Raw genomic sequence first — 17,897 nt, forward strand, 5'->3', positions numbered from 1 at the left:
GAGTGACAAAATATGAGCATCAGTGAGAAAAAATGACAGATATGTTAGACTACAAAATTTAAAACTATAGAAAAAGAAATTAATTTTCATAAGTTGTATCAGAGTAGAAATTTGTGGAAGAAAACAACACTGGGAGCTGGATCTTTGTTGAAATTTATGAGTTTTTGAGAATTTATTCCATAGTTAATTTTGTGCAAAAAAGGTAATTTCCATTGAAATTAGTGAATTTAGAGAGATTTTTACATCATGCTTTCTTAAAATCAATCAAATGGAAGTTGAAAGAATTAAGAGAAATTGAAACTTTAGACAAAAAAAAATTGACACTTTTCACAAGTATAATAATTGATTTTTTTATACTATTTTAGTCCATATATTTTTAGCTTTTATTATTTTAGTTACTGTAATTTTAAAATAATTATTTATTTGTTTTACTTTCAAATTTTGTCTATTTTAATTTCTGTACTTTTAAAATGTTCGTTATAATCTACCAATTTTAAACTAAAAGATTTGTATTGTACATAGAATTTTTTTTTTTTTTTTTAAATTTTGCAAACAAGATAATAAAAGATTAAGAAAAATACCAAGATTAAATGACTAACTATTTTCCATTCCTCTCTCTATGTATTTTGGGATGGCAATGTGGAAACGTAGGTGGCACAGTTGCATATATCACTTAACCAATCACCACTCACTATCTATTATTAAACACAAAGTCAAGTAGATCAATTTCTCAAAATCATGCATAATTTTACACTCTAAGGAATATAATATATAAAATAATAATAACATATAGTAGGCAAATATTTAATAAATTATTTTACCAAACAAAAAAAGAAGATGAAGACAAAAAAGCAAAGGCTGTGATAAATAAAGCTTCCAAAATTCTTCTGATACAAAAGACAACGACAATTCCCTCACTAAATACAAACCCTTTGGACCAATCATTCTCATTCAAACCCATTTGCTCCTCACGAGACCCAACAGAGAAAATAAAGGAGTATATATTTAAACCTCCGTTTCAGCGTGCATTTTGATCTATGTACTTTTAAAAAACAACTCTCTTAGATTCAATAGGAACCTTTTATACAAGCTTAGAGCTATATTTCAAAAAATTTTAGGCATAGTATGAGTTAAAATGAGTGTTTCGAGAGTATAGGAACTAAAATAAACAATGTGGAAATGCCCGAAAGAAATAGCATTTAAATAAAAAAGAGAGCAGAGGGAGAAATATGGAGAAAGAGACAAGGGATGACCTCCTAGAAAGGGAAACTCAACCTCCATTTACATAGATGTGTACTGAGTCTAAGCCAAACTAACCATTTATCTCTGTAACTCATCTTCTTCCTTTGGTGTGCTACTCATGGAAGAAGTTAACAATTCAACTGCAGAAGCAGCACCAAGAAACCACATCCATAAGCACAACCATTCTCACTCTCAGACCTCCAACAATGGCCAACACCAACACCAACACCACCACCATCACCATGGCATTCTCAGCTCCAATTCATTTCTCATCATCATTGCCTCCATCATCTGCATCACCGTACTCGTCGCCATTCTCGTCCTCATCTTGATGCTGCAGCGCCTCAAATCGTCCCGAAACAAGCTGACCGCCTGCAGAGAATCAAACAGCAGCAGCAGCATCCACAACTCAAGCAACAGATTCATTCCCCACACAGCCATCAATTTTGACTCAAGCCCAGGTACAATTCAGATGTTGGTTTCAAAACAGTCTTTAAAACTGTGGTTTCTTCTCTTCTATTCTGTATCAAACTCGTCGAGTCCTATGATTGAAGTGCTAGACAATTGTTCGTTACATCTTGAATTCATTACCTTTTATCTACTTCATCGAGATTCATAAAAAAAGAACAATATCCATTAGCAGCTAAAAAGTTTTGTTGTTTCTGTGAAAATGGGAGCAGAAGTGAAGGGGGGCGGGTGCTTATATGGAGGGAATTCAGGGAGGATGCCACAGTACAGAATCAGAGGAGTCCAAGTTTTCACATATAAGGAGCTGGAAGTGGCCACTGAGAATTTCAGTGAGGCCAATGTGATTGGAAATGGAAGATTTGGAAGTGTGTACAGAGGGGTCCTTGCTGATGGAGCTGTGGTCGCAATTAAGATGCTGCACAGAGAAGGGAAGCAGAGAGAGCGTGCCTTCAGGATGGAGGTCAGTAACTTCCATTAATTCTTCTCTCTCTCTCTCTCTCTCTTCTTTCTCTCTCCCCCATGTTACTTGAGTTCTATCTAGATTTAAAATATGTATTAGGAAGCTTAAGTAAACTTGTTTTGACTTTCCATCAACAATGCCAGCTTTCATGGCATGGAACAATGAGCCTAGTGATCTTTCTTACACCTATCAATTTGTTTGTAGTAAGATGAAGGCAAAAGTTCAAACTTTAATGGGCAAGTCAACTTTAATCTGAAACTTTCAATTTCATCAATTTAGACCTTATTCTCGAGTAAGTTGATGCATGCGATTAATACCCTTAATTAGTTTAGTTTCTGTTTTTCTAAAAATTTGTGACTAGTTACAAGCGTTTGACTACTTTTAGTTGTGTTTGATTGGATTTAGGCATTTTGTTGTTAAGTTTGAATGTTTTTTTATTTTATTTGGTTGAACTTTGTATGATATGTTGGCCAGTTCATAGGAAATTTTCGAATTTAGCTTTGAGAAGGTATAAATGGTCATACTTGGGATCTAAATTACTGAAATTGAGATTTAGTTTGGAGTTTTCCCTAAATTGGAATCATTCAAGTTTTTAGATGCAAATATTAAAAAGCAGATAAGATAACATTTAATTCAACTCACTGAAATCAGGTGGATCTCCTAAGCCGCTTGCACTCGCCTTGTTTGGTGGAGTTGCTTGGCTACTGCGCTGACCAACACCATAGGCTTCTGATATTTGAATTCATGCACAATGGTACTCTCCATCGTCATCTGCATAATCCAAACAGTGAATCTCGGCCGTTGGATTGGAATACTCGGTTAAGGATAGCCCTTGATTGTGCCAAGGCTCTCGAGTTCCTCCATGAGCATGCAGTCCCATCAGTGATCCATCGTAACTTCAAGTGCACCAATGTTCTTCTGGATCAGGATTTTCGAGCCAAGGTGTCCGATTTTGGATCGGCCAAGATGGGATCTGATAAGATCAACGGTCAAATATCTACACAAATTCTTGGAACCACAGGATATCTAGCACCAGAGTAAGTGCTCAAAAATATAATACTACTACACCCCTCCCTTCAACTAAATTGTTAACTTTCTAAGAAAAAAATTGGTTTCAAAATGATGTTACTCTAGGAACGCACAAACTAGTCCGAACACTCAAGAATATCAAAAGAAAAAAAAAACTCTGGGGGAAAACTTTTGTTAGTTCATTATGTTGATTTATTGTTCTGTTCTATACCTCAATTCACAATTTTCTGCTGGGAAAGTATAGGTATGCTTCAACAGGTAAGCTTACAACAAAGTCAGATGTGTACAGCTATGGTGTTGTGCTGCTAGAACTATTGACAGGTCGTGTGCCAGTCGATATCAAGCGGCCACAGGGGGAGCATGTACTCGTCTCATGGGTTAGTAAATTGTGTTGCATTTTTCTCAAGTCATTACGAGGTGGTTTGGTGACATTCTTGTAGAGAGCTAATCTCCTATTATATTGCTCCTCAGGCTCTCCCAAGACTAACTAACAGAGAAAAAGTGGAGAAAATGGTGGACCCAGCTATTCAAGGAAAATACTCTAAGAAGGATCTAATTCAAGTTGGTTCATCCTTTTATGAACATTCTTATAAGGATTATAAATTTGCTAATCTCACTCTTTTTCACACCCTATAATATATGTTTCTCAGGTAGCAGCCATTGCAGCGATGTGCGTGCAGCCCGAAGCAGACTACAGGCCACTAATGACTGATGTTGTGCAATCACTGATTCCTCTAGTTAAGAACCCGTCCTCGTCCTTGAGATTCTTGAATTGACGAGCTTCACTAAAGACTGCATTTTCCTCCATTATAGTTAAGAAACAGTCTAGTTCTTCTGGTGGGAAGTCATTAAGAGGATTCTACACTATGAGAGTGAAATCTATACAAGTTTCATCAAGAAGCCCTTCCAAGAACAGATTAAGGTTCACTAAAGTAGGCTTTTGTGTAACTTTTATGGAATCCCATATTAGAGCATGTCAATGTGAACCTGCAGAGGCAACAACCAGCTATATTAAAAAATCTCTTTATCAGAAATACTATGAATAATTCGACAAGGAGATATGAGACTTGTACATAAACGTCGATTACCATTCGATGCTACGAACATCACTAGATTGTAGACCAATTATATAATTACTGTAAACTATCAATCAGAGTTTACATTTGGCAGAAGTAAAGATTTTGAGCTCCGGATACTGAATACTTTTAGTGGCAGATGAAAATAGTAGCAAAACAGAACTTGGACATCTTACCTGAGAGTCAGACTGAAGCTAAGTTAAAATCTGTAGGCAATACACTCTGCCACAAGAGCTAACTTGTCCATTGGGTCAAAAGCTTCAACTGAGATCATGAAACCAGATATTAGAGAGAGAATTTCTCTCTAAAATTGAGTGGTGAATCTGAGATGATTTTGAGTGAAAATGCTCCTAAAAGCAGTTTTGAAAGAAGCAATAATTAAGAGGTTCTCCTAAAAGCAAGTATTTTTATAATTTTTTAAATCATTTTTATTATTCAACCCAGCACTACGAAAACTTTGAGAAGTGTTTCTCACCCTCCAAAAATTATCTCAAACTCACCCTAAAAAGAATACGCCATCTAGGTCATGAAATTTTCTTTTAAATGTAGTACAATTCCTATAACAAGGCATTTAGTATTAACCATTGGATGCAGATTCCGAATCATGCTTTATTTGGTGAAAAAGAATAATAATGGAATTAGAGTTCTCTCATCCCATCGATTCTCATCACAGTTTATGTCTCTTGCATTACGACTTGATGAAATAGGGTAAATGGCCGATACTACTAGAAGGATTCCTTTTCGGTTGATAGGTATTGTAACCGATATTCCTGTGGTCAGTTCCGTAAATCTTTTTTTTTTTTTCAGTTCATATTCCAGATTGGCTTCATCCTTGCAGTAATTGGATGAATTGAGTTGCACCTGTTCCATTCAAAAGAACTATTTTGTTAGGTACCAGCATAAGTTTTCTTTTAAATACATACTTTTCAGTCTCGAATTTAGAAAAGAGTAACAGAATCTTCTAGACAATAAAACAAGAATACAAGATAGAAGCAATTTACAGGCTCCCAGCCAACTTTAAGTAACAGGACTAGAAAAACCATAAAATGGACAATCAGGACAAAAAAATCCAACATGGACATCCTTGGCTCATTTTTAAAAATAACCTGAACATCTTGGCAGTGAAACTTTTCTAGTTACCATCTCTTTAGTTCTTTACCTTAAAATCATGAGGTAAGAAACTTATGTACAGTCCTGGCAATGGAGGTAGAAGAAGAGCTGCAGTCCCTAAGAAAGACAAAATGCCTATAGCTTGATAAATTTTCATAAATAAGACAAAGTTCATATAATTGTGTTCTTTCCTACTGGAACAGTTCAAAAAGTTGAAATGACAGATGCAATGGGAATCTTGGACCCCAAAAGCCTCAGAAGGAAGAGACAAAGAAACTAAAGTACGGAACAGTTTCATATGTAAATCACAATTCACAAAGAGGGGAGGGAAATGGAACAACAATATCTTATATCTACTTGGGACCAGAACATGTTTTAATTGTAAACCTGCATAGCTCAATGGTTACGACATTTCTACTTCTTGTACGATGTAATATTGAAAAGAAACGATTGAGTTGTCTTCACAATGCAATAATAGAGAATGATGAAGTTGCCTTTGCCCCATAAAATGCCTATTAGGTTGTGTAAAACCAATGTAGGGGCAGAAGTGATCTCTCTCCCTTTTCAGGAAGGAGAGCATATTTTGATTCAGTATAAAACATTCTTAAATGTTAAAGAAAACAGTATAGTACATGAATAAAACAAACTCAATAATTCAAATTCTTAACAAGAACAGAATAATTGTGGTTGTACTCATCAACACCAAAGATCAATTTATAGTCCTAAAGTAAAATGATGTCAGCTATTTCATTAATTGTACCTATCTTAGAAAAAGCCAATCACACAGCCCCAAGCATTTCTGCAAGTTAAAACCTCAAGATAGCACAACGGTTCCTCTGCAATCATACTCACCACTGGCACTAACATTTGGAGGTAGTATGTAAAGTCTATTCGGTAGCATTTTACCGTTTCATGTTAAACAAGTGTGGTGATGTTTCATGCTGGTAGTTTTTCATCTTTTAGAAAAGTTTCTAAAATTTCAAATTTTAGAAATAAAGAATTTGGACTCAATCTGTTAACTACTGGTTTATATTTGAAGATTAAGGTTATAAATATTACTTCCATCTATGTATTGCTCTGTATTGTTACGACTTTTTAAAAATATTTTTAAAATCTAAATCAAAGTTTAAAACCTAAAAAAAGTAGTTTGTGAATTTTTTTTTTCCTTTGAGATTTGACTAAAAATTCGAATGCATTTTAAGAAAGCTAAGAAACATACTAAAGAGCGAACGTTGATTTCTTGATTCTTGTTTTCTATTTTAAATTTTTCTTAGTGTTGTTGAAATTGCCTCTAGCTAATCATTTTGGGCTTATAAATCATGTATAAATCAAACAAAAAATTAAATAAATTTGGAATATTTTATCAAACTTCCATTTTCCAGTAATTTTTTCCCTTAAATTTAAAGTTGGAAAATTAAGACACTGTTACCAAAATATAATTTTTTTTATTCTTTTAGGCAAAAGGAAGAACAAGAAACAATGAATAATTGCCCAGCTATTTCTACTTCACTTTCTTAAAAAACAACAAACTTAAAAAGATGCAAAATAACAAACAATTAAAAAAAACGACACGAACGTTATCAAACAAGTTTAATTATAACCGGGCCTCCTTAATCGGTATGGTGATAGAGTCCTTAAATTTCCCATAGAGGTCAGAATCTACAACTTGCCAATATCAGAATATCTTAAAGAAATTTGCAAATCCTGTTAACCTGCAAGTGTGGGTTTTCTCAGTTTACTGAGACCTGCAAGATCAGAAAGAAAAACATGTCCAATCAGAAGATGAAGGAAAAATATAGCTTCCACAAAACTCCAATAAAATATTATAACCAAATCAACGTTGCAAGGCTGCCAAAGTGCTATTTGCCTTTTTCCATCTCAAGGCAGTAAAAACAGCTTGTAGATATTACATTCCATTGACCACTTTCTCACCCGATACAAACAAGTAGGCTGCAATTTCAACAAATTACTATCCAAACTGATGTAAACAATGATTAACAATATAACAAGAAGTTGCAATTTTGCTTTTGTAAACAATAATTTGAAGCCGAATATCAGCCAGATGGAGACCTTATATGTGTCTAAAAAGAAGACGTTTATTGAGGAAAAAGATGATCTTAGTTTTCACTTGTCCAAGAAAAATTACAGCTACAAACAAAGAAGAAAGAAGAAAGGCAAACATAATTTACATGTAGATTTCAAACTACTCTAGAGTCACCTAGTACCCAAAACTTAATTACTTCCTATCTTTCATTTCAACTAACAGCAGAGTCACTTTTTTTTTTTAATATCTGTAAGTATTCGGCCAAGCTTGCTCACACCTAAAAACAAAACACGAGTTCATTTCGATTTCATTTGTGTTGCTGAAGGACATGTGGACATGTAGGAAGTGATCAAGCAGCATCAGGAACAACAGTAAGACTTCAGACATATTTATGCTATTGGTCTTCATGGATTTGGATGGTCAAAAGCTTGTGAGTTTAGGATGACGTTACTGTAAGTTGCTACTTTCAGGTTCTGAATTCAAGGGCACACTTGTTTCTTCTTTTTCCTCTCCTTGTGACCTGCTATTACTTTTACCAATTTTATTACCATATTTGGCAAAAGCAGCAGACAAAGCTGATTTGATGGTTAAGTCGGGTTCTTTCTTGAGTTTGCCAGCATCTTCTGTTTTCTTCCCATCCACATCTTCGCCCGTTGAGAGTGGTTCGGTATTCTTCTCGGCAGGGGTTTCTGGAACATCAGGGTGAGTCGAAACAACACGCTTGAAAGGCTCATGGAAAGTGTCGTACAGCCGCCTTACCTGATGAGTAAGAGAAATTCACAACAGCATTCATGCACGCAAATGAAACATCACTCTAATTCTCTAGATGCTATAAGCTCATCCACCCGATCAAAAAATGAGATTGGTGTGGAGTATGAAAACTGCCAGTATCATTAGAATTATCGGCAATCTAAATTTACAAGATCATAGACCGGATATCGAGGAAAATGCCATTATGAGTGAAAAATACGGGACAACTATTAAATCAAGCAAGTTATATCACAGTTAAATACTTATTATTAACATAATATGTCAAAATGTGAGACTCATCTTCATTAACATTTCTTCAAACATATCATTACTCAATAATTATAAATGTTTCTATAATTACTTGTAATATTATAAAGGTTAAATTTCAAGCTTAATCCATAAATTTTAGAAAATATCTATTTTTTTTTGAAATCCGTGTGTCCGGGCTAGTTTGTGCGCACCTCGACTAGTCACGGGTCAACCGCCTGACCCTACTACATTTGGTTGACAAGGTAACTCGTAGGATATTAAATCTTAGGTAGGTGGCCACCATGGTTTGAACTCATTCCCTCTAACTCCTTTGCTATTTACATTGGCCCTCATTGACTACTTAAGCCATCCCATGATGGTTGAAAAAATCTAGTACGTCTCTAAACTTTCACTTTTATGTCAATAGGTCCTTAAACTTTAAAAGTTTCAAATAAGTCCTTGAACTTTCAATTTTGTTTTAGTAGGTCTCTGATCTGTTTGAAATTTTTTCTAATTCATAGCCCTCTTAGACACAAAATTAAAAATTTAAGGATCTATTAGACATAAAATTAAAAGTCTAAGAACCTATTAAACACATTTTAAGGGATCTATTAGCACAACACAACTCTAAAAGTTCAAGGACTAAACTGTTAATTTAACCATTATAAACATGTTTTGATGACAAAGAGAGTAATCCTTCTCGCTAAAATAAATTCAAAATTTACCAGTATGTATGACATCATGTACATATTGGATATTGTCAAAATAAACATAGAAAAGCCAACAAACAGGAATACAAATAACACGAACTAAGGAAACATGTAGAGAGGAGGGTCACGTTTCCAAAAATGGAGGACTACCTTGCGCTCACCTATGCCAGGGCAACGAGCTAGATCTTCCATGGATGCATCCATGATATGAGACAGGGACTACAACAGAAAATGAATTAGCAGTTTGGCACCAACTCAAGACAACATTAAAATAATTTAAGAATCTTAGTCAAAATACAGCAGAGGTTTACCCCGAATGTCGTTCCAAGGGTGACAACATCAGTCTTGTTAACATGCCGAACTGATGTTAAGACATGAGTTAGCTACAATTGAAATGAGAATTTTAATTTAGAATAGACTTATAGGCTAAGAAAGGAAAATAAATTGTCATGGATTTGAATTTTGAAAAAATAATCAGTATTTTAAATAGGAAAAGACCACACGATACTGATATCACAGAAATAAATGTTTAATAGGCAGAAAGCCTCAAGAAAATCAATACCCGTGAGAGATAGTCAGTGTCCATCTGGCCTTGAATAATATCTGCGGACTTGTTTTCATAAACTTTTATTGTCTCCAAGTAGCGACCACACTCCTCCAAACTAATAAAAAGCAGAAATGGAAACTCTTGAGCAAATCTAAAAGTCAAATTTCCGGGCATCAAGTTGTCTACTCTTTAACTATTAGATACCCACAAAGGCACAAACAGGTTACTCAAAACGTTCCCATTCCAATCTTTAATTCCACTTTTCAATTTAATAGTTATTGAAGTTCTATCAACAAAAAAAAGTCCATTTCCTATCACAGACAAAATTATCAACGGAAACCATTAAAATGCTTGACAACGAAATATGTACCACAATTAGTCCTAAAAATATATTTATTTCACAAGTAGGTTGATAGCAGGAACAGTCAAAAGTCATTGATGACAGAAATACCAAAGAAGCTAGCCAAAATCCACTTCAAAGAAACATAAAAAATGTACCTCCAAGCACATAGAAGGGTACAATCGTGAAGTAGAGCTGTTTTAGTGACTTCAAGTAACGGTTTGACAACATCCTCCTGAAATCACACTATACATGCCATTACTTCTTACAAGCACCAAAACAACTAAGATTTCAATACATTAATGTTTTAATCAGGAAAACGGGAGAAAAGGGTACCAAAAGGGCCAGCTAGTTAGTATGGTTTCTTACCACATCAACATGACAAAGGACAACACAAAGCTTGAAATTTTTTTGCAATTCTCTTATACGGTAATACAGGTAATCAGGATGCAGTAGATGATACCGGAGACTGCAAAAGAGGATTGATCTAATCAATGGAATATTCTAACATGCAGAAAGAAGAATGATTTAAACGATTGATGCACAATGTCTAAGAAGCATGAACACGGGGCAAAAATATGACATGACATGGACACGCTACACGGTGGTCGGTGACACATAAATTTTTGAAAATGTATGGACATGGACATGGACACATGTGGGACACATTATTTTTTTTAAAGAATATATGCATATATATATTGATATATTTTTTTATTCATATTCAACAATAGAAGAGCTTGAAAATATAGAAGGATTTGATTGGCTAGAGGAAGATGAAGATGTTATCCTAATCGTTTATATATGATCAACATATAGGATTTGTTAATAATCAATACGTGTTCTACAACATCTGTTTTTTACGAAGTTAAGAAAAAACAATTGGAACCTTGCAGTTGCAGCAGCTGGCAGCGAAGTGGGCAGGCACTAGCAGTTGGCAACATATCTTTTCTCACAAGGGTTCCTGGGTTTTTATGGTCTTTTATTTCAAGGGTTCCTGGGTTTTTTTTTCTTATGTTTTAGGTTGGGCTTAATGGGCTGGGTTTTATCTCTCTTGATGCATGTTCTATTTTTTTTCATATGCGTGTCTAAGGTGTGTCCAGGCATGTTCGAAATTGGAAAAAAAATAAATAAAAAAGTATTGGACACATTTTCTGGCACGTCAGACACGTGTCCAGATGAATCCGTGTTTGTGTTTCTTAGCACAATGTTTTGCTTGGATAAGATGTTGTGAGAGTTCAAACCCAGTACTGAGGTTAAAATGCTAAAAGAAAACACTTTTTGTCATAATACAACTCTTATATGCGCAAATAGAACCACATTTGATTACATATTAACCTTAAAGAACTAGTTGCTATCTAAAAGCCTTCCAACACATGACACTGAATAGAAACTACAAATCAGAAGGCATTGTTATGAAAACAGGCAAATAAAAAATTTCACTTCGAATTCCAGACCTCAACATCCTGCTGTTCATGGTGCACATTTTATATCCTATAAATTCTTATGAGAGCAAATGCAAATAATAAGCATAGACACTCTAGTTTGTGAGTGCCAGGGGTGCATACATGTCAGAAAAGAACATGCTTAGATGCACACTGGACACATTAAATCTAGAGAGAATTTTATTCATTTATTTATTTTTAGATACCATGAGTATAAAAAATAGAAAGGGAATGAAACTTGAACCTTAGATAGAGAGCACAAGAGCTTTGCCCAAGTAAGTAATCAGGCACAATATCCGCAAAAGTCCATCTCACGTTCCTGATATGTTTGAGAAGGGGATTTCCCCTCTGAGAGAAACATGAGAAAAACCATTCACTACTACTAACAACTTCACACTGCCATAAATTTCAAATAAAGTAAACATGAAGCAATAAGCCCAAAAGGCTAATATTCAATATTTCTTTTTCTTTCTTTATTTTTCTTTTTAAGAAGCCACTTTTACTAAGAATAGTGGAAGACCGAGCATGAGGTAACATAAAAAAGACAGGTCAAAGCCACCCAAGAGCAACAAAAAGAAAAGCAACAACATAAGAACAAAGCTAACTGTAATTTCCCAAAACAAAAAGAGAACATAGAAGTCTAGAGTGAGGCATGAAGCATTAATGCTTTGGACCTCCTCGGAAGACATTCCTACAATGGAAGATCCTCTTATTCCTTTCCTATTGATAAAAATGCACAAGGGAAACCAAAATAATAAGGGAGGACTTGGAGACTTTACAACCAACCAATTGAACCCACGTTTCCAATTTATGTACATCACAATTGACCCCTAAACCTGAGGATTTCAATCTGTTAATGCTGAGCCTAGAAATCCCTTGAAGACCATTAGCCTTCCCTTCCATTAACATTACCAAAAGACATTAATCACTACTAATGTAAAAGAATTTTATTATCAACAAATAGCAAATGCGTCAGATGAATCTCCCCCTAACAACCACGTCTCTCCACCCTTCCATCGTTAGCATTCATAATAAGAATCAATTCTCGCAGAATAACTTCAAAATATTTTAAAATTACCATTTTCTAAACTTCATATTAATCAGTTATGAGCTAAGATTCGTGTCTCTTTTTCAATCTGCCTAATAATTATAACTGATTCATGTACCACACTGAGATAAGCTACAACACAGCCGGTGGAAGCCGTGATCCTAACTGTACACTCCAAAATATTGACAACGACATATGGAAAACACAGCGTGCCAGTTCAAATTAAGATGATCTCACCTGTCTATTGCTCACAAGAATGGCATTGCGAGTAGCGGAGCTCGACCCGGACAAGCTATTAGTTGGAGCAGCTGCAGAAGCTGAAGCTGAAGTCGAAGAAGATGAAGTCTCTAATTGATCATTTTTCCTGAAATCAACAACGACCCACAAAAACCATATTGAAATCCAAGTAAACCCAGAAGACAAAATCCAAAATGAAGGAAAGCGCGGGAAAAAGAACAAAAATGGACCTTGGGTTCGTGATTTGAGAAGGCGGAAGGGGCTGGGAAGAGGAGGCAGAGGCTGGGTTTGGAGGAGGAGAGTAGAATTCAGAGGATTTGAGGAAAGAAAAGGCTTGGGAGAAGGATTGGGGTTTCGGTTGTGAGATTTCGAGGACTTCTTGATAAGAGGGTATCTTGATAATGGTCTTGCTCTTTTTGTGGACAGTCTGCTGTAAGTTGTCTTCCTCCTCCCGCTGCTCCATTTTCAGATTCTCGAAGGAATTTGGGACGTTCAAACGGGCTCCTGCTTCGTTCTGTTTTCTTGCGTATTTCGGTTGTGGAAATCGAAGGAATGGCCTATTTCTTTTAGGTACGAAACGACCCGACTGACCGAACCGGCGTTGGTCGGCGGTCGGTTTTTTAGTTCGGTCGAAACCTATTTTCCATCTAAAAATGGAAAAGCCGGTTAGTTGATCTATCCCAAAAGCTAAAAAACGACTGAACCGATATAAATATTTTTTTTAACTACCATAGTCTGCAACATGTTATTAAATATTTGTCGACGATCCATATGTTCATGTATCTATATGATCGACGACGTAAAGGATAAATTGACGTTTTCATTGTAGTAAAAAAAATAGACAAAATATGAAAAACATGACCAAAATGTTAATAATATATACATAATATTAATCAATCATTTTAAATTTATTTATAAATTTAAAAATATATATTTGCTAATTTAAATAATTTTTATGATTTTTTAATTTCTCTAATTTTTTTTGAAAAACATCCGTACAATTTATCAATATTTTCATGAAATTGCGACTTCGACATTTACATTGACATCGACATCTAAAATCTTGGTCTGCAATATTATTTAAAACTTTTAAAATATATTTTTTTTTATGAAAATTGTGTCATGATCTTCAACAATTATTTCCTCATCTTTATTCTTCCATTCTCTCTACTCCCCTTCGTATTGAGTTCGTTCTCATGTCTTTCTTTCTCTTCTCCCCCTTCTCTACTCCTTTCTCTTTCACATCTTTTCTCCATCTTCTCCCCCTCTCTCTACTTCTCTCTCTTGTGCCTCTCCCCTCTCCATTTTTCTTCTTCTCCCCCTCCTCATTTCTTTGCATTGGTTCGAGTCAAAACTGACCTACTATTCGATGTAATTGGTCAATTGTCGTTATAGCGCCTCCCAAAACTGTCGTGCTTCAACTAACGTAAATCAACAAAGTGTTGGTAATGATGATAATGATACAAATAGAGTTGTTGCAGCTACCGATGAGCTCCTTATCTTAGTTGATGTTTATTTGGGGCAAGGCCACGAGCCACGTGGAATGAGCCCATAAGGCCCGCACTGAACTCCTAGGTTAACATAATTGACTTAGCAATCTCTAGATAAAATGTACCAGAGCTTATCCGAGATGAGCCCTGATATCATGTGGCTCCATCAACAGCATAAAGTAGCTTACTAACTCAGGGAACAATTCTACAGTTGATAGGATGGATAACTACCAACTCATCCCCTATAAATACGCTCTCACTCCACCAAATTATGTATGAAAATCTGTCTGAAGCTAATCTGCCCAGCTCGTACTCAGAACTAACTTGAGTGTTAAGAGTGCTTTACCTGTTTTTACAGGTATCTCACTTCCAGCTTGCTCGCCCATAGCTTCATAAGGGCCAGAACACATCACTCCACGACGCATGGCAGATTTCGTCATCAACAGTTGACAGCCATTTGTGGGGACGTATCGTCGAGCCAATCACTCTCCATAGAAATGGCTAAAGGTTACCAAGCTAGGTTCAAGTAACCAAAACGTGGAGGACTAAGATAGGTTCCCCAATAATCATAAAGACACGCAACCGAACATGAAAAGACTCCCCCATCATCAGGAAGTCGAGAACCAAGGCGAACTCACAGAGGACGTGCTCTCTGTGTTGGGTTTTATGTCCTAAAACTCATAGTTTGTAAATGCCATATATACTTTTATCATTCAATAAAGTTGTTATTGAAGGTTATAATCAATAAGTAGTTATTGATCCAATAAAATGTTCTTACTAGATCTAAATCCAATAAACTAAGGATCTTAGATTGTTACATGAGACTCAAACTTTATGTAGAGACATAAATATGGATCAAGTTTGAGTTAATAGTCTAAATGGTCTATAGTATAGGAATAAGGTTGGGCGCCTTATTCTGGGGACACTATGGATGCGGCCCAATTTGTAGCTAGTATAAACAATGTGATCCTAATTCGTTCATGTGAAGACATGCGAGTGGGGGCGTCATCCTGTGCAAAGAGTTTGCATAAGACCGGACCATGAGATAGTCACTTTTACTTTATAACACTGTTTACTGTCTAAAACTAACTATCTCGACTTTGATGGCCTAGGTAACTCGATCTTAATTCTGAGCTAACTATGAACTTCTGTTTACTCGAGATTATCCTTAAATCTGCATGGGTGAGAGCAGCTCAATAGCGCTGGCTCAATAAGCCTCTCATTTCAAGGGTAAGACCAGGTAGATAGCTAGGGACATAGGGTACAAGAAAGAATTCACTTCCACCCAATTTTGGGATAGTAGAGAGGTTGTTCTTTTAAGAGCTGAATCCAGGTCTTGAACAATTGGCATCATTCTCATCAAAAGGTTTGAGAGGATTTTTTGATTTGATAGTTGGACTACAAATCATTGTTCATTAAAGGATCAGTGGGACTTAAGGAACAAGAGATAATTACAGGGGTAAAACGGTATTTTGACCCAGCTGTAATTATGAACAACCTGTGAAGGAAGGAAGTTTATGCTAGCGAACAAGCTTATCCAATCATAGGAAGAGCAGCTCGCTAGAGGAAACTTGCCCAGGGAAATGAGGAATTGCAACGATCGCAGGTTAGATCGACCTAGAAAGTTCGAAAGATTCACTCCGCTGAGTGTCCCTGTGGCAGAAATCCTCGTATTCAAGATTAGAAGCTTGACATCTTCATTAAACCAAGCCCGATGCATCGGGGCCCTGAGAAACGCGACAGGTTGAAGTACTGCCACTTCCGAAAGGACCACGACCACGACACTTTCGATGCTACGACTTGAAAAGGTAAATCAAGACCCTTATTTAGAGGGGATACTTCAAAAACCACGTTGTATGGGCCACAAGTGGTGGAACTAGCAACTCTAAAAGCGAGAAGGTGGAAAGAGAAAGGTCCTATAGTGTCCCCCCAAGCGTATAAATCGGCCCGTCGTCATCAACAAGATCTTTAAAGTGCCAAACGTGGTCAAACGAGCAATAAGCAGAAGGCAATGGTCCGTGATGTGCGACAAGAGGTGTGCGCCAACTACTTATAGATCACCCCCTACCAAATCGCCTCCACCGATAAGGACCTTCAGGTCATCCATGTCCTTTAAATGCCACCCTGGTCATCGTGCCCTAGATTGACCATGTGAAAGTCCGACATATATTGGTTGATAAAGGTGCCTCGGCAAACATCTTCTCCTTCTCCACCTACATCGCTCTCGATTGGGAGTGAAGTCAACTGAAGCCTAGCCCCACCCCACTTATCGGCTTCTCAGGCGAATAAGTAGCTCCAGAAGACTCCATCGATCTCCTGATCACTATGAGAGAAGGCGAATTCCAGGTTACTAAGATGGCTGAATTTGTGGCCGAATTTGTGGTTGTCAAAGCCAAGTTAACATACAATGCATTATGTGGTCGACTCATTCTTCACGACCTCCCGATTATACCTTAAACCTTTCACTAAACTCTGAAGCTGGCCTCCAACAAGATAGAGGTGGTGAAAGGTGAACAAAATTATGGCGACTAGTAGTTTCTATGATAACATGCATGTGACAGGTGATGATTCGCCTCCAACCACAAGCTAAAACAAAATATATAAAAGTTTAACCGACTCATTGTGATCTGCTCACTTTAGATTAAACCACTTATGTTTTGGAAATGATATTCGTATGATTTTTTTTCTAATGAAAAAGGAGCTTCTATAAATGTAATATATTATTATTCGTAAAATTATAAATTTTCTGCTCAACGATTTACAGCCATAGCTTTTTCTATTATTTTTTTAACTTTTTTATTATGTTCTGTTAAAGGGATTCAAAACCCCACAACCAAATCAGCTTTTTTCGATTACATTGGGATTCCACCTTTACCCATCGTACAAATTCCATCCCTCTCCTCTCATCATTTAATTTATAAACAAACTCATATATATATACCTACCATAAATTATAATTAATCATAAAACCAAACTAATTACTTTAATTAATTATCATTTTTTATTTCATTTCCCCACTGGGCCATGATTAATTAAGATAAAATTATCTTAATTTTATGTTGTGGTACCGACATCAACTTCAAGTGGTCAAGTACCCTACATGACTCTTGAAAATATGTTTAAATACAATTTTAGTTTTTGTATTTTTTACTTTGATTCATTTTGGTTGGTTCTTGACGTGTAAAACGTTTATTTTAATACATGTAATTTTAAAAAGTGACAATTTGATCTGTTTTAATTTTGATCTCATTTCTTTTAATCATAATTATAGAATGACATTTCACTCGTTAAATTTCTTGAAATGTAGTCATAAATTTATATTAAAGAGATTCAATTGTGTAAACAATTTAGGTTACTAGAGACCAAATTAGTCACGTTTTAAAAATTCAGGGAACAAGAAAAGATGTTTTGAAAGTACCAATACTAAAATGAGAAAGAATTCAAAATATATATAGACCAAAATGAACCAAAGTAAAAAATATACCAATCAAAATGACACTTAAACCTAAAATGTAATATTTTAAAGGTTAAAATCTCAAAACTAGGATCATCTCTATCCAGCTAGTTCTCCTACATTATATGTCTTTTTAATAATTCCTTGAAGTTTTAGAAATTTTGTCCATTTAAGTTCTATCATTTAAAATTTTATCCT

General features: G+C 35.6%; 2 protein-coding genes and 1 long non-coding RNA gene across 4 annotated transcripts; 1 reads left to right on the forward strand and 2 right to left on the reverse strand.

Moving 5' to 3' along the window:
* The first annotated feature begins 1,124 nt into the window (after window positions 1-1,124).
* On the forward strand, window positions 1,125-4,376 carry LOC111004495 (Protein kinase superfamily protein). Its single transcript, XM_022275540.2, has 6 exons — window positions 1,125-1,703; window positions 1,923-2,170; window positions 2,822-3,207; window positions 3,444-3,576; window positions 3,671-3,760; window positions 3,850-4,376. The coding sequence occupies exons 1-6, from the start codon at window positions 1,361-1,363 to the stop codon at window positions 3,973-3,975; spliced, it is 1,326 nt and encodes a 441-aa protein (XP_022131232.1). The 5' UTR covers window positions 1,125-1,360; the 3' UTR covers window positions 3,976-4,376.
* On the reverse strand, window positions 3,006-5,658 carry LOC148211025 (uncharacterized). The gene is made up of 4 exons (XR_015791958.1): window positions 5,435-5,658; window positions 4,858-5,136; window positions 4,452-4,539; window positions 3,006-3,143 (listed from the first exon to the last, which is right to left on the reverse strand). It is a non-coding gene; the product is annotated as an uncharacterized LOC148211025 (long non-coding RNA).
* Window positions 5,659-7,463: 1,805 nt separating this feature from the next.
* On the reverse strand, window positions 7,464-13,301 carry ERCC1 (nucleotide repair protein). 2 transcript variants are annotated; one of them, XM_022304015.2, is made up of 9 exons: window positions 12,986-13,300; window positions 12,756-12,882; window positions 11,715-11,818; window positions 10,395-10,494; window positions 10,184-10,260; window positions 9,701-9,800; window positions 9,450-9,521; window positions 9,289-9,357; window positions 7,464-8,188 (listed from the first exon to the last, which is right to left on the reverse strand). In XM_022304015.2, the coding sequence occupies exons 1-9, from the start codon at window positions 13,216-13,218 to the stop codon at window positions 7,877-7,879; spliced, it is 1,194 nt and encodes a 397-aa protein (XP_022159707.1). In that variant the 5' UTR covers window positions 13,219-13,300; the 3' UTR covers window positions 7,464-7,876. The 2 variants fall into 2 exon arrangements, with proteins under 2 accessions (XP_022159707.1, XP_022159708.1); XM_022304016.2 differs by having other exon boundaries at window positions 8,013-8,188; window positions 9,300-9,357; window positions 12,986-13,301.
* Between the last annotated feature and the right edge of the window lie 4,596 nt (window positions 13,302-17,897).

Source organism: Momordica charantia (assembly GCF_013281855.1).
Source record: "Momordica charantia cultivar OHB3-1 chromosome 6 unlocalized genomic scaffold, Mcharantia_2.0 BLBB01000006.1, whole genome shotgun sequence".
In the NCBI taxonomy this organism is placed as follows: Eukaryota; Viridiplantae; Streptophyta; class Magnoliopsida; order Cucurbitales; family Cucurbitaceae; genus Momordica; species Momordica charantia.

Bases quoted from the DNA above. Each gene is read 5' to 3' on its own strand.
- LOC111004495 (XM_022275540.2), top strand. From the start codon at position 1,361: ATGGAAGAAGTTAACAATTCAACTGCAGAAGCAGCACCAAGAAACCAC. The intron at 2,171-2,821 runs GTCAGTAACTTC...CACTGAAATCAG, and splicing joins AGCGTGCCTTCAGGATGGAG to GTGGATCTCCTAAGCCGCTT. The intron at 3,761-3,849 runs GTTGGTTCATCC...TATGTTTCTCAG, and splicing joins CTAAGAAGGATCTAATTCAA to GTAGCAGCCATTGCAGCGAT.
- ERCC1 (XM_022304015.2), bottom strand. From the start codon at position 13,218: ATGGAGCAGCGGGAGGAGGAAGACAACTTACAGCAGACTGTCCACAAA. The intron at 12,883-12,985 runs GTCCATTTTTGT...TGTTGATTTCAG, and splicing joins TCTCAAATCACGAACCCAAG to GAAAAATGATCAATTAGAGA. The intron at 10,495-11,714 runs GTTCAAGTTTCA...CCTCTTTTGCAG, and splicing joins TCTTGTGCTCTCTATCTAAG to TCTCCGGTATCATCTACTGC.